The sequence below is a fragment of the Camellia sinensis genome, chromosome 8 (assembly GCF_055761805.1).
Source record: "Camellia sinensis isolate YWXY chromosome 8, ASM5576180v1, whole genome shotgun sequence".
NCBI lineage: Eukaryota > Viridiplantae > Streptophyta > Magnoliopsida > Ericales > Theaceae > Camellia > Camellia sinensis.
Window position 1 is genome coordinate 141,987,002 of NC_138968.1, and position 15,305 is coordinate 142,002,306.

General features: G+C 36.5%; 1 protein-coding gene across 1 annotated transcript; it reads right to left on the reverse strand.

The window, feature by feature from the left end:
* Positions 1-988: 988 nt before the first annotated feature.
* Positions 989-1,441, reverse strand: LOC145798137 (uncharacterized). Its single transcript, XM_082885617.1, has one exon. The coding sequence runs from the start codon at positions 1,439-1,441 to the stop codon at positions 989-991; it is 453 nt and encodes a 150-aa protein (XP_082741743.1).
* Positions 1,442-15,305: the final 13,864 nt, after the last annotated feature.

Sequence of the window (15,305 nt, forward strand, 5' to 3'; positions counted from 1 at the left end):
TCGATGCACCAGGGTTCGCCCACGAAGTTCTATCTTACTCTATTACAGAAACCAGTCCGCAGAATATCCAATCCCGATTCTTCCAAAGGTTTGATTTTGACTTTTGAGAATTTTATCTAAGGTATCTCTACCTTGAGTAAATTTTGAAAGACAATTTTTTAAGTCTTCTATGTTTTCATTTAAAACAATTTTCTCCTTTTTCAAAATTTCATTTTCTTTTTGCAAATCATCTACTTTCTTTTCAAAAATGGAAGATTCTTTTTCAATTGAAAATTCTTTCTCCTTTTCCATTGTCAAGACTTCATTTTGTAAAGTATTGATCTTAGAAGTCAATGATTCATTTTCTTGTGATAAACTCAAAATCATTTTCTTTTGACAACTACTTTTTGAACTCAGTTTTTTAAAGTTAGCATGCAATTCATCAAAGGCAGTTTGTAATTTATCAAAAGTGAAAGATTCATCGTTTACCTCAATTTCATCTTCAGGTGCCATCAGGCATAGATTGGCGACTTCATTTTTACAAATGTCAGTCTCTGAGTCACTATCATCACTGTCTTCTCTCCATGCTGCGATCATGGCTTTCTTCTTGTCCGTCTTAAATTGTTTCTTGAGCTCCAGACATTCTGATTTGTAGTGTCCTGGTTTGTTGCATTCATAGCAAGTAACTCCAAATTTTTTATGACTTTCACTTTTTTGAAAATCTTTGTTGAAGTCTTTTCTGAAGAACTTCCTTACACCTTATTTCTTTTTCACAAACTTTTTGAACCTCTTGGTAATGAATGCCATTTCTTCATCTTCCTCTGAAGCATCTTTTTCTTCCTCTTGAAATTTTGAGGTAGACTTAAAGGCTATCACTTTCTTCTTGCTCTTGTCTTCTTTCTTTTCCTTCTTGCATAATGAGCTCATGGGTTAGGAGAGATCCCATTAACTCATCAAGGCTTAATGTTGATAAGTCCCTTGCTTCAATCACTATGATGACTTTGTTCTCCTAGCTTTTTGGCAATGATCTGACGACTTTTTTGACAATTTCTGCATTAGTATAAGTCTTCCCAAGAAATTTTAGACTATTTATAATATTTGTAAAGTAGGTGAACATTTGGGATATGTTCTCATCAGGTTTCATTTTGAAGAGCTCATAGTTATGAACAACCAAACTAACTCTAGACTCTTTGACTTGAGTTGTTCCCTTATGAGTTACAATAAGTTTATCCCAAATTTCTTTTGCTATTGTACAAGTGCATATTCTGTTGAACTCAATAGCATCAAGTGCATAATACAACATGTTAACAGCTTTGGCATTGGCTTGAATATCTTTATAATCAGCACTAGTCCATTCACTCTCAAGTTTGGGAACTATCAGACCATCTGTGGTTTTGGTAGGGACTTTGGGACCATCATAGATGATTTTCCAAACCTCATAGTCAATAGATTGGATATGCATAATCATACGGGTTTTTCAATAGTTAAAATTTGTGCCATTGAAGAAGGGTGGTCTATTTGAGGCTTGACCTTTAGGAAGAGAGAAGCTAGGGTTGCCATGAATCACTCAAGGATGGTTAAGTCACAACACAAGAGACAAGGCTCTGATACCAATTGTTACACATGAAGGCAACCTAAAAGAGGGTGAATTAGGTAATTGAAAAATATGAACAAAAAATAAGTTTTAAATAACTAAGTGAGTAAATGCAGCAAGCAATTAATACATATAAAATAAAGGAGAGGAAAAGAAGAGCTCAAACACAAAGATTTATAGTGGTTAGGCTCACCGGCCTAGGTCCACTCCTTAAGATACCTCATTGAGAATTTCTTCACTATGAACTAATGCACCACCAAACTTCACCTAGCTTGTGGATCTTTACAAAGGAGTTACTTCAATCTGTTGAGGACCTCTCAACTAAATGCCTCTCTTTGCAAGTGTATCACTCAGAAAATAAGGAACAAGAATAAGAGGTACAACTGTCCCCTTTTACAAATTTTCTCTCTCAAAAGATGGATATGAAAATGTAAGCACACAGAGAATTTAAGACTCTCTCAGATATGAAAATGGAAGTACAATGGAGTATATTAAAGGTTGTTGAATATTCTGGGTTTCTAGTATTGAAGAAGTGTGTGTATAGAACAAGGAGAGCTTCTTCTTTATAGCATTAATGGCTTCTAACTATTGGAGAGAAGCAGATTTGAATCTTCTTGCCGTTGAAGCAAATCATGGAGGATATCTTCTAGCTATGTTAATCACAGCATGGTGTATATAGACTATAGACAGGTCTTGGGAAGAGAAGGATCATTAAATGCACAAGCTTTTCATTAAATGCTCACATTCATAAGTCAACTCTTGGTAGAAGATATAGTGAAAGAAAATCTACTCAAGGATAAAAAAATGATGTCATATTCTGCACATAAATCAGAAAAAGTGGCTAAGAAAAGAGTTGTGACAGTCTAGATTTGATTTGGCATCTAGATTTTTGAAACCCAAATTTTACAGGTGTCGACCCCTGCAGATTGGGTGTCGACCATTTGCTCTATTTTCTTCTCTGAGTTGATTTCCAAGTATTCCTAGCGTCAACCATTATCATTCTTGGTGTCGACCTTTACTGCTGGATTGTTTTATGAAATTTAGCATCAACCCTTGCTGCCTTTGATGTCGACCCTTGCTGCTGGATTGTATTCTGAAATTTAGTGTCAACCCTTGCTGTCTTTGGTGTCGACCATTGCTGCTGGATTGTGTTCTGAAATTTAGTGTCGACCTTGGCTATCTTGCTGTCGACCCTTGCAGCTAGAATACTTAGGCATTTTGAGCTTCACTCTGGTGTCAACTCTTGGACCAATTTTAAGCATAAATAGTATTTTGCATGCATGTGTTAATTTCATGTTTTGAGGGGCTAAAAACCATTGGAAAACAACACTATAGAAGTATATATCTTTTAAAAACATTGAAGCACAATTGTATGAAATCATTTTGAAAACTTTGAATTAATAAATGAGCTCAAAATATTTGTCAATAATCAAAATCAATACAAATTTAAATTTGAATAAACTTGGGACTAACAATGATAATTTGATTAATGATTTGATTTATCCCTTATTTGATTAAATTTTTAGTAAAATTTTTATTTGATAAATAGATTGAATCTCATTCTCACTAAGGATTAAATATGCTAAAATATTTGTTTTTAAATAAATTTACGATTTAAATATTCATTGTTTTATTTTTCAAAATAAATATAATGAAATTATGAATTATCTATGCATTAAAAATTAAAACATAAATTAATTAAATCATCAAAATGAGACTCATAATATATTCACGGGGCCAAACTGCATCATCGAGTCTACTAAGTGAAATGGAGACAAGCTACTTTCCTTCTTTTATTTGGTTTTTTTTTTTAATTTTTTTTTTTTGACATGATCAAATTTAAAAATTAATTTTTGAATGTCTTGCTATGTAGCATTGTATAAAACGTAAAATGATAAAATTATTAAACCAATACATTAGTGACATTAAATTTTTCGCAATATGTGACGCAATCATATAAATGAATTTTTTAATAATTCGATATTCGACCCATTAGACTGCTACTAATTTAAGAATCAATTATTAAACTGATTTGATGAGTGGCATTCTTCATATTTTATACTCACATTAGGGTGTCTATAATATTTTTCTCCTATGATCTTAAGAGAAATGTGCATGTAGTTTAATGGTAGAATATTTGTATTCTAAGGAGAGGTCGCATATTTGACCCTTGTTCAAACCATGCCATTCCTATTTTCTTTCTCCTCTCCCCTTAGGCCAAACACACATACCTGTTTTTTGATGTACTTAGAAAATGAAAAAAAAATGTTATACTAAAAGATGATAAATAATAATATTGATCATTTTAATAAACTTCCTAAGTTAAGCATGCCATTTGTGCTTAAATTTTTTAGTATAAATTATTTAGAACACCTTGATCAGAATAATCTAACAAGATTTTGAAGTGACATGCGAAATTTGAAAAAAGCTAGAAAAGAATCCACACGAAGTAGCTTAGTGGCTAGACCATGTACTATATATTAGGAGAGTAGGAGATTATAGATTTAACTTCCCCCTCCCCTTCCAATATATCAAAAACAAAACCAAAAACAATGAGGGAAAAAATGAAGACAATTTTATTTTATTTTTGAGAAATAATTATGTTTTTATATTTCCATTTGTAGCAGTTTAAAAGAAAAATTATATACACTATGCAGGCATACAACTTAACAACTAATTTCTTGGGTAAATGAAATGTTCTCAAGCTTTCCATTCTTCTGAATTCCTTCCTTTCTCTAACCATTTTTTGAAAATTATAGCCGTTATCACCTTCCAAAATTAAAACTCTACAATCTTATGCAAATCTCATATAAAATCATTCATACATTTAAAAATCAACTCAAACAAAATCATTCATACACTATATGTTGTATAGCGATCCCGGATTTATCCTTGTTGTACAGTGATCCGGACATGTGTCCGTGGAGGTTGGTAGTTGATTTTTATCTTGTTTACATCCTTTTTTACTTCGTATTTGAGTTGTAGGATGTGTTGGGCAGGTTTGTTACATGTTGGTTGAGTTTAGAAACCAAAACTAGCTGCCCAGATTTTGACCTGTCCGCTCGAGCGGTGGTTTTGGCGCTCGAGCGGGAATTACACCCATCCAGTATTTTCCTGTGCAAGGTTGGACGCTCGAGCGTGGAGTTGGCCGCTCGAGCGGGGTTGTGTGAGTGCCGCTCGAGCGGGGAGTTGGAAGCTCGAGCGGAGACCTGGTTCTGTAAAGTTCTGGGAGTGTGTATCTGCCGCTCGAGCGGGATTGTTGACGCTCGAGCGGGAGTCTGTGAGTGACGCTCGAGCGGGGCGACTGGGTTTAAGTTCCGAGTTTTGACTTTTCAAATCACTTTTTCACTTTCTCTTCTCGCTCTTACTTTTCCAAAAACACCATTGTTGAGCCTCTTACTCTAGAACTCTACCTTCTCTCTAGGTTTTGATCTAGTAGGAGTGATTTGCTCATCTTTGGCCTTTACAAAAAAGTTGTTGATCGTCGAGGGCTACATTTTAATCTGAAAATTTCGGGATTTGGAGCACGTTGGGTTTTGTCATCTTCTCCTTTAGGGCTCCGAATTTGAGGTAGGGATACCCTACTCCTCTCTATGGATTTTGTCTTTAAATTTTGGTATTTTGAGATGTTGGGGTTGGTTTGGTAATTTTGTGAAAGTTTGGGGCTTTTGTGTTATTTTACAAAAGTTGGGGTTTTATTTATAATAAACCTAGATGCATGTTTGGTATAGAGGAATGGAATAAATGTTGAATCATTGATGAAAATGGGACCTAAGGGTGGTAATGTTAATTATGGAAAATGACCTAATTACATTGGTTGATTAATTGGGATAATTAATTGTGAGAAATGAAGAAATGAAATGGAATTGTTGAGATTGGGAGTGCATGGGGTTAAAGGGTGTAGTTGAATTGTTTATCACACACCGAATTGAAATGTCGATTGAATATCCATTTGTGCATTTATTTTCTGTTTAGAAATAATTGCTTTGGGCTATCGGTGGAGGATAGTCGTGATTGTTGTAGACAATGCATGGTGATTAGGCAAACGGAAACTAATCAATGGAATGTGTCATGAAATTTGACGGTTGATAGAATACATTAACTGTATGTATTGAGTGATTGTATATAGAACCAATGTGTTTGTATACGTTATGTGTAGAGGAGGAGATGGGGGATGTACTCCGCGGTTTAGGGGAAGATGGGGGATGTACCTCTAAACCGGATAGTATTGGGAGAAGATAGGGGATGAACTCCGTAGATACAGCTCATATGCTTGTCTAGAGAAGTGAAGATAGAGCTCATATGCTTATCTTTGTGAAGTATAGATATAGCTTATATGCTTATCTGTGAAAGTGGGATATTGTTGTTATACATATCTGTTGAGAATGTGGATATAGCTTATATGCTTATCTGTGAATGTGGGATATTGTTGTTATACATATCTGTTGAGATGATGATAGAGCTAATATGCATATCTGTTGAAAAAGGAAAAATGAAAAGTAACTTGGACTCATAAGTCGGATGACATAAAATGTGATTTATGTGGATGTATCAGTGTTGGCCATCTATCAATTGCTAATCTTTTAGTCATTGTTCATGGTTGGTTTAGTGTATTTCTACTGGGCTGTGGCTCACCCTATATGGGAATATCATTTTTAGGTACAGGTAGCATGCCACCTCCAAGGTCATAGCTTGGGAGGCTAGAGGCGAGCAGATTGTTGTTATTTAGTTCTTTTTGATGTATTACATGTATATTCAAGCCAAGGGCTTAATGTGTAGATGAGTTAGCATCCTTTTGTTGTAACCAAGTGTTAACTTGGAAAGCTGTAAGCCCGTAGGGCATTTTGCTTTTGTTGTTAACATGTAATACTATTGTAATGAAACTCTGATTAATAGAAGAATGTGGATATTTTGCATGTCAAGGAATGTCTCAATTGAGGGTTTAATGTTATTATTTCGAGGGCGTTACATGTTGTCTATATTATGCAATTTAAATAAAACAAATAGGTTCATGAGAAATGAAATTGATTTACAGGAAAAGAAATCATTGGATTACCCCTTACAACTTACTGAACAGAAATACATAAAACAAAATTAAGGAAAAGAAGCGCAAACTGAAGCATGTGTGATACTACAGTATTCTTAAAACAGATTAGTCGTCTCACTGGGGGTGCTAGAGGTACGTCGACTTCTGTCTGCTAGGATACGATGGTTTAGACCGGCTAACACAGAAGCACCTTCTGATAGCTTTCTCGAATTGACAATGGCAGCATTCTCTCAACACTAGAAGAAAATTATAGAAGGAAGCAAACTGACTGTATATCTGGAAGGCAAAAATTCTGTACCAAAACCAAGGGAGATGGGTCTCCTTTTATACACCATGGGGTAGAGAGGAGCCTCCCGCCATGACGGCTAGCAACTAATGGCCATGAAGGATGGCGACTAATGGCCATGAAGGTTGGCAACAAATGGCCATTACTTTTGCAAAACTGCTGGAGTAATGGACCAAAACTGATGGGAAAAAATATCTGACCTATATTTTCTGTATATACAAGTGTGTATATTTGCAGCAAACTTGGCCCAAAAAGATTAGGTTGGTGGACCACTAATCCGGCCCAGCCCAAACCTAACCCATTCCAGCAAGCCTCAAGCCCAAGCCCAAGATTCAAGATCCAGAACCCATGAACCCTGACCCTGACCCGGCCTGGTCCGGGCGGGCATGTGGCGCCCGCGCGCGCCTGTTTCAATTTTTCCATAACCAACTTGGACCATAGTCTTGGCCCAATCCCGTCCTTGAAGCGTCTGTAACTCCATTCCTTCGAAAAATTTGGATGCCCCAAAGGGTTCATACCCTAATCAAAATCTTGAGGTTTAAATGCCCGTCAAAGCTTTCCTCTATAATCAATGTGGGATTGGTAGTTATACACAATTTCAAAAACCTCATTCAAGAGGCCATCTTTATGAGACAATTTCTCAGTCAATTCTCAAAGGTTTTTGGTCATTGTTTTTGTGGTGTAAAGACCTTGTTACAAAGAATCTAAACCCATTTAATCTCACATCAACCAATGGATCAGACTTACTTTAATTTCACATTAAAGTCACCATAAAACCATTTTTTCCAACAATCCCCCACATGAATAAAAATTGACCAACATTTATAACAAAGACTCGAAGAGAAAGCACACAGACTAACCCTGCATCAGAAAAGGTAGTTGATGGCCTTGAACCTTTCGTGGTGAAAACCTATCGGATTTACTGGCTGACCAGTGAACGTGATGTCTTGAACTATTCTATCGTTTGTGTAAACTGAGACAATAGACCTCACACAAGAGTTAGTCCAGCCATTGTTTTTGTTCTCACTGGTGTGTCCGGTATGGCCCTAGAACACTAGCTTCGTTTAGTGGGTGGCTTTAAAGAATTCGGCCTTACCAATTCTTAACAAAGCGGCCCCACTTCGCACTCACATAGGTGACCTATATAAGGTATCTCCTTATACCACGATTGACTATTCATATCACTTAGGTCATTAAAAGCGTTAGCTTAACCTTCCTTTCCCACCGAGTTTCACTGTACAAAGGAATGGGCAAGAGGGTTTACCTCTTCAGTGATTCACCTATTACACGAAATTGGGTTGTCCCTTTGAACCTAGATCTTGGGATCTCCAGTCAACTAGGTTGGATTTTCCGTTCCAGTAACAATACTAAAGGCCTTAACCCCATTCCTCTTGAAGACGTTTCTACTAACTCTTGAGTCAACCCTTTGGTTAGTGGATTCGCAATGTTATACTTAGATCTTACATAGTCTAGAGAGACAACTCCATTAGAGAGTAGTTGTCATATGGAATTATGTCTATGACGGATATGTCTAGGCTTTCCATTATACATATGGCTCTGTGCCCATCCAATCGCCGATTGGCTGTGACAACGAATACTGATAGCAGGCACAAGTTTTGGCCAACGTGGAATATCCTCAACGAACTGGCAAAGCCATTCAGTTTTTTCAGGTGCTTTATCCAAAGTAATAAACTCAGATTTCATCGTTGATCTCGATATACATGTTTGTTTGGCAGATTTCCAAGACACGACTGCCCCTCCGAGGGTAAACACATAACCACTAGTGGATTTGGAGTCCTTTATATCAGATATCCAATTAGCATCACTATACCCCTCTAGTACAGCTAGGTATCTGGTATAATGCAACCCATAATCCCAGGTGTAGCATAGATAACCTAACACTTACATAATGCCTCTCTAATGAGTGGCATTTGGATTACTTATGTATCTACTAAGCCTGCTAACAGAATAGGCTATATCTGGCCTTGTACAACTCATCAGATACATCAAACTTCCAATGACCCGAGAATATTCTAGCTGAGAGACACTCTCACCATTATTCTTAGTCAAATGTAGACTCACGTCTACCGGTGTCCTAGACACACTTGTATCTGATTTACTAAATTTCTCAAGTATCTTCTCAACATAGTGAGACTGAGAAAGTACAATACCACTAGATGTTCTGGTAATCTTAATACCCAGAATGACATCTGCAAGGCCCATATCTTTCATGTCAAACTTAGAGTTTAACAATCTCTTGGTAGTTCGAATCATTTCATCATTACTACCAACAATGAGTATGTCATCTACGTACAGACACAAAATGACATAACATCTATCAGTGTCTTTAACATATACACACTTGTCACACTCATTGATTTTAAATCCATTTGACAACATACCATATAATGACTTGACAAGCTTACAAACTTTCTTATTTTTCCCTGGAGCTGAAAACCCCTCGGGTTGTTTCATGTAGATTTCTTCATCTAAATCTCCATTTAAGAAAGTTGTCTTTACATCCATCTGATGTATCTCCAGACCACGTAAAGCGGCTATCGCAATCACCATGCGAAAGGATGTAATCCTTGTCACAGGTGAATACGTATCAAAGTAATCTAGGCCTTCTCTCTATCTATATCTTCTGATAACTAGCCTAACTTTATATTTATCAATTGACCCATCAGCCTTTATCTTTCGTCTAAAGATCCACTTACTCCTCAAGGCCTTATTACCTGGGGGTAGATCAACTAACTCCTAAGTATGGTTTGGTAAGATGGAGTCAATTTCACTTTTAATAGTTTCTTTCCATAAGGGACTTCACGGCTTCATGAAAAGTTCGAGATTCTCCCTCTAATATATAAGTCAAAATGTTCGGGCCAAAGGACTTGGTAGTCCTAGCCCTCTTACTCCTTCTTGGCTCATGTACCTCCTTATCTTAATCATCTACTTGATCATCATCTTGATCATCTTCAAGTTCCTTCTCAAATCTTTGATCATCTCCTCGGGTTCGGCAAGGAAATACGTCTTCAAAGAAGGATGCATTCTTTGACTCCATTATGGTATTCTTGTGGATATCTAAAATATCAGATTTGTGCACAAAAAACCTGTATACACTACTATTCTATGTATAACCAATTAGGTGTAGGTACAGCCACTTTTGCAAGACACCTCCACATTCGTTGGAAATTATAAGAAGGCTTGCGGCCTTTCCATAATTCATATGGAGTCTTGTCTACTTTCTTCCGAGGGATTCTATTAAGAATGTAATTCGCAGAAGGAATCCCTTCCCCCTACAAGTTCTGTGGCAACCCAAAATTAATCAACATTGCATTCATCATCTCCTTTAGCATCCTATTCTTTCGCTCAGCAATCCCATTTGACTAAGGAGAATGAGGTGTCGTGGTTTGGTGGATAATCCCAAATTGAGCACAAATCTCAATAAATGGTGATTCATACTCACCATTCTCAACTTCATTCTTATAAAGAATAAACTTGTCAATAGCCTCATCTTTGCTTTTGAGCAAATACACATAACAATACTTAGTGTAATCATCAACAAAAGTGATGAACTACTTGTTGCCACCCCGTGATTGTATAAACTTTAAGTCACACACATCACTATGCACTAAGTCCAATGGCTCTAAACTTCTTTCAATAGAATGAAACGAAGATCTTGTCAACGTCGCTTCAACACAAGTTTCACACTTGTGTTTCAGATTAATCTTAAAATATGGTATGTGATCTAATTTGATTAATCTACGTAAAGAGTCAAAGTTCACATGTCCCAGTCTACCATGCCACAAATTGGAAGACTCAAACATGTAAGTAGAAGAAGATGTATCTTTTCATCTTTGGGATAAAAGTCATTACAATGAGTTTAAACATACCCCCCAACATATATCCCTTACCCACATACACTCCGCTCTTGCTCAGAATGACCTTGTCGGACTTGAAGACCATGTGAAAACTATGTTTGCTGAGAAGAGACCACGAAACAAGATTCTTATGAATGTTCGGAACATATAGGACTTCGTTCATGGTCAGCTCCTTTCTTGAGGTCAACTTCAAGAACACCTTTCCTTTCCCCTCAACAATTGAGGTAGCAAAATTTCCCATAAACAACTTCTCGCCGTTTGTAACTAGCTCAAAATTTGTAAACAGCTTCTTCTCAGAGCAGATGTGGCGTGTAGCCCCAGTATCAATCCACCATTCTCTTGGGTTTGAACCCACCATATTCGCCTTAAAGACAATAACAGACAAGTGCATGTCATTCACATCATGGGAGTGCTCTTGCATATCTTCCATGTGAGCACGGAGTTTGGTTTTGTATGGCTTCCTCTGCTTGCGGTAGTCACTACTTGTATGCCCTTTACTACCACAGTTGTAGCACTTCCCTAAGAACTAATAAACAAGTTCCTGCAATTTGTATGCCAACTTCTTTGCAACACCACCCCTTGGCCCTAGCTTTAAACCCTTGTTCACAGGGGGCTTCTTCCTCACCCCAGAAGATTTGACATGCTCAATGACATTGGCCTTCACAGAGGAGGTACTCCCCCATTCTTTCTATCGTCCTCCACAATTCGAAGTCGGACAATCAGCTCTTCAACTGACATTTCCTTGTGCTTGTGCTTCAAGTAGTTCTTGAAGTCCTTCTAACCATTAGGAAGTTTCTCAATGATCACAACAACTTGGAATGACTCGTTCAAAGACATTTCCTCAACATGAATTTCATGCAAGATCACTTGGAATTCCTGGACTTGGCTCATCATAGTTTTTTGAATCTATCATTTTAAAGTCCAGGAACTGGCCAACGAAAAATTTCTTTGCTCCGACATCCTCAGTCCTGTATTTCTTGTCCAGAGATTCCCATAACTCCTTTGTTGAACTCTTGGCACAAAACACACTGTAGAGTGAGTCTGCCAAGCTGTTGAACACATATTTCTAGCAAAGATAGTCTGTCTACTTCCATGTGTCAAATGCCATGACCTTCTGCCTGTCTGGTTCATTCTCTGCCACTGTTGGAGGATCCTCACTCAAAACCTTTGCAAGGTTTAGCATGGTCAAGTAGAGCAACATTTTTTGCTGCTATCTCTTGAAATTCACTTAGCAAATTTCTCTAGGCACTCATAGTGACTAAGCAGTCCTCCCGAAATAGCCAGAGTAACACCAGGGTTGACCACAGAGGTCACAACAACATTAGCAGTAGCAGTAGTAGCAGCATCGGTGACAGTTGCCATTTCTGAAAAATACAACAAACTTTCACTCTCTGTGTTACCAGAAATTAAACTTAACACTAGAAAATCCCACAGTTGGAAATGTAATTCAAAATTAGTCTCACCACTTAACCTAAAATCAAACATGGTCAAGAATATTCCCAAGAAAACTGGAGGGGTCACATTAGTCCCACTTAACACCCAGTTAACCTTTTAACAAAATTTTCAAGAGCATGTTGACTCCTAGTCCATGGGAAACAATTTTTAGAATTAAGTTTTTCCAAGGGATGAGTTAGGTTAAAACAAATCAAGGTCCAACACTCACAAGCAATTTAAAAATTGCTAACCAAATTACAAGCAATGAAAAAATTGTTACAACAATACAAGTGAATAAAACTTGCTTTTACAACTTGGTAAAAAAAACCAAATAAATCCCAAGCAAAAATTGCTTCAAATATAAACAAAAACAAACCAATCCAAATAGGATTATTATTTGTCTAAAACTCCTTTCCTCGCTTAGGTATTTCTATAAAGAAAGTTAGCAAAAAAACACAACAAAATACAAAACAAATAATCTAAAGAAACTGTAAATGAATAAATTAATTTAATAGCTAAATTAAATAAAATTAAAAATCTAGACAAGTTATACAATTAAAATTATAACTCCCAAATTTAAATTTACAATTTAATTTACACAATAAACATGTACATAAATGGACAAGTTACAAAAAAATTTATAACTCCAAATACTTAAATCTTTCCAATGCAATGAACATGTAATAAACTTGTAAATTATTCTAGCAAATAACATCAAATAAGTCTATAGTAATTAACATATAAATAATTCTAGAATAACAAGTATGTAAATTGACTTAAATCATGTGAATTAATCTAGCATGTAAACATATTGAACATGATGATTATACTAGAAACTAATTAGCATGTCAAATAAAATTTAAATACTTATGAACATGCAAATTATATTATAAAAATTATAAAATAAGAAAGGCATGCAAAGCATGGTAGTAAATTATAGAATCATGCTCTTAAAATAAAACTATAGTAGAACCAAATAAGCATACAAATTATGCAAGAGAGAAAAACATTATGATTATATTAAACCATTCCAGTACAATTATGAATTCAATAAACCAACCATTTCATGTATGAATTTATTAAATTAAACATGAGTTTATAACCAGGAGATAATATGCAACAGTAACTAGTAGCATGTAATTCTTTATTTTTATTTTATTTATTTAGTTTTTTAAATATTGTAGGCATGCCTCAAAAAAGGTGTAAAGGAAAATCAATTCAAATGCAAACAGTGGACATACCCTGTACATGTTCTAATACACAAACAACAAACCAAAATTGTGGCCAAGGTTTTTTTTTTCTTTCCAAAACTAATCATGAATATAGAATGGGCTTATCTATCTTCTAGAAACCAACAACATGCCTTTAAATAGTCAACGGCATACAAAATTCCATTCGTTTCATTTCATGCAAAAAATATACTAATCTATTTTAAGCTTGTTGTATATATTATGCAATTTAAATAAAACAAATAGATTCATAAGAAATGAAATTGATTTACAAGAAAAGATATCATTGGATTACCCTATACAACTACTCAATAGAAATACATAAAACAAAATTAAGGAAAAGAAACGCAAACTGAAGCCTGTATGATACCACAGTGTCCTTAAAACAAATTAGTCACCTCACCATGGGTGCTGGAGGTACGTTGACTTCGGTCTCTCAGGATACGATGGTTTAGACCGACTAACACAGAAGCACCTTCTGATAGCTTTTACGAACTGACAATGGCAGCACTTTCCCAACATCAGAAGAAAATTATAGGAGGAAGCAAACTGACTGTATATTTGGAAGGCAAAAATTCTGTACCAAAACTATAGCGATCCCGGGTTTACCCTTGTTGAACAGTGATCCGGACATGTGTCCGTGGATGTTAGTTGTTGTTTATTATCTTGTTTGCATCCTCTTTACTTCATATTTGAGTTATAGGATGTGTTGGGCGGGTTTGTTACAGGTTGGTTGAGTTTAGAAACCAAAACTAGTTGCCCAGATTTTGGCCTGTACGCTCGAGCGGGGGTTTTGGCGCTCGAGCGGAGATTACACCCATTCAGTATTTTCCTGTGCAGCGTTGTACGCTCGAGCGTGGGATTGGCCGCTCGAGCGGGGTTGTCTGAGTGACGCTCGAGCGTAGAGTTGGAAGCTCGAGCGGAGGCCTGGTTCTGTATAGATGCTGGGAGAGTGCATCCGGCGCTCGAGCGGAAGTTTGGACGCTCGAGCGGGAGTCTGTGAGTGACGCTCGAGCGGGGTGTTTTACGCTCGAGCGGGAGACTGGGTTTAAGTCCCGAAATTGTGACTTTCCAAATCACTTTTTACTTTCTCTTCTCTCTCTTACTTTTCCAAAATCACCATTGTTGAGCCTCTCACTCTAGACTCTACCTTCTCTCTAGGTTTTGATCTAGTAGGAGTGATTTGCTCACATTTGGCCTTTACAAAAAAGTTGTTGATCGTCGAGGGCATCATTTTAATCTGAAAATCTCGGGTTTTGGAGCACGTTGAGTTTTGTCGTCTTCTCCTTTGGGACTCCGAATTTGAGGTAGGGATATCCTACTCCTCTCTATGGATTTTGTCTTTAAATTTTAGTATTTTGAGATGTTGGGGTTGGTTTAGTGATTTGATAAAAGTTTGGGGCTTTTGTGTAATTTTATAAAAGTTGGGGTTTTATTCATAATAAACCTAGATGCATGTTTGGCATAGAGAAATGGAATGAATGTTAAATCATTGATGAAAATGGGACCTAAGGGTTGAAATGTTAATTATGGGAATTGACCTAATTACATTGTTAATTAATTGGGATAATTAATTGTGAGGAATGAGGAAATGAAATGTTGATTGAATATCCATTGTGCATTTATTTTCTGTATAAAAATAACTGCTTTGGGCTATCGGTGGAGGATAGTCGTGATTGTTGTAGACAATGCATGATGATTAGGCAAATTGAAACTAATCAATGAAGTGTGTCATGGAACTTGACGGTTGATAGAATACATTGACTATATGTATTGAGTGATTGTATATAGAACCCTTGTGTTTGTATACGTTATGTGTAGAGGAGGAGATAGGGGATGTACTCCACGGTTTAGGGGA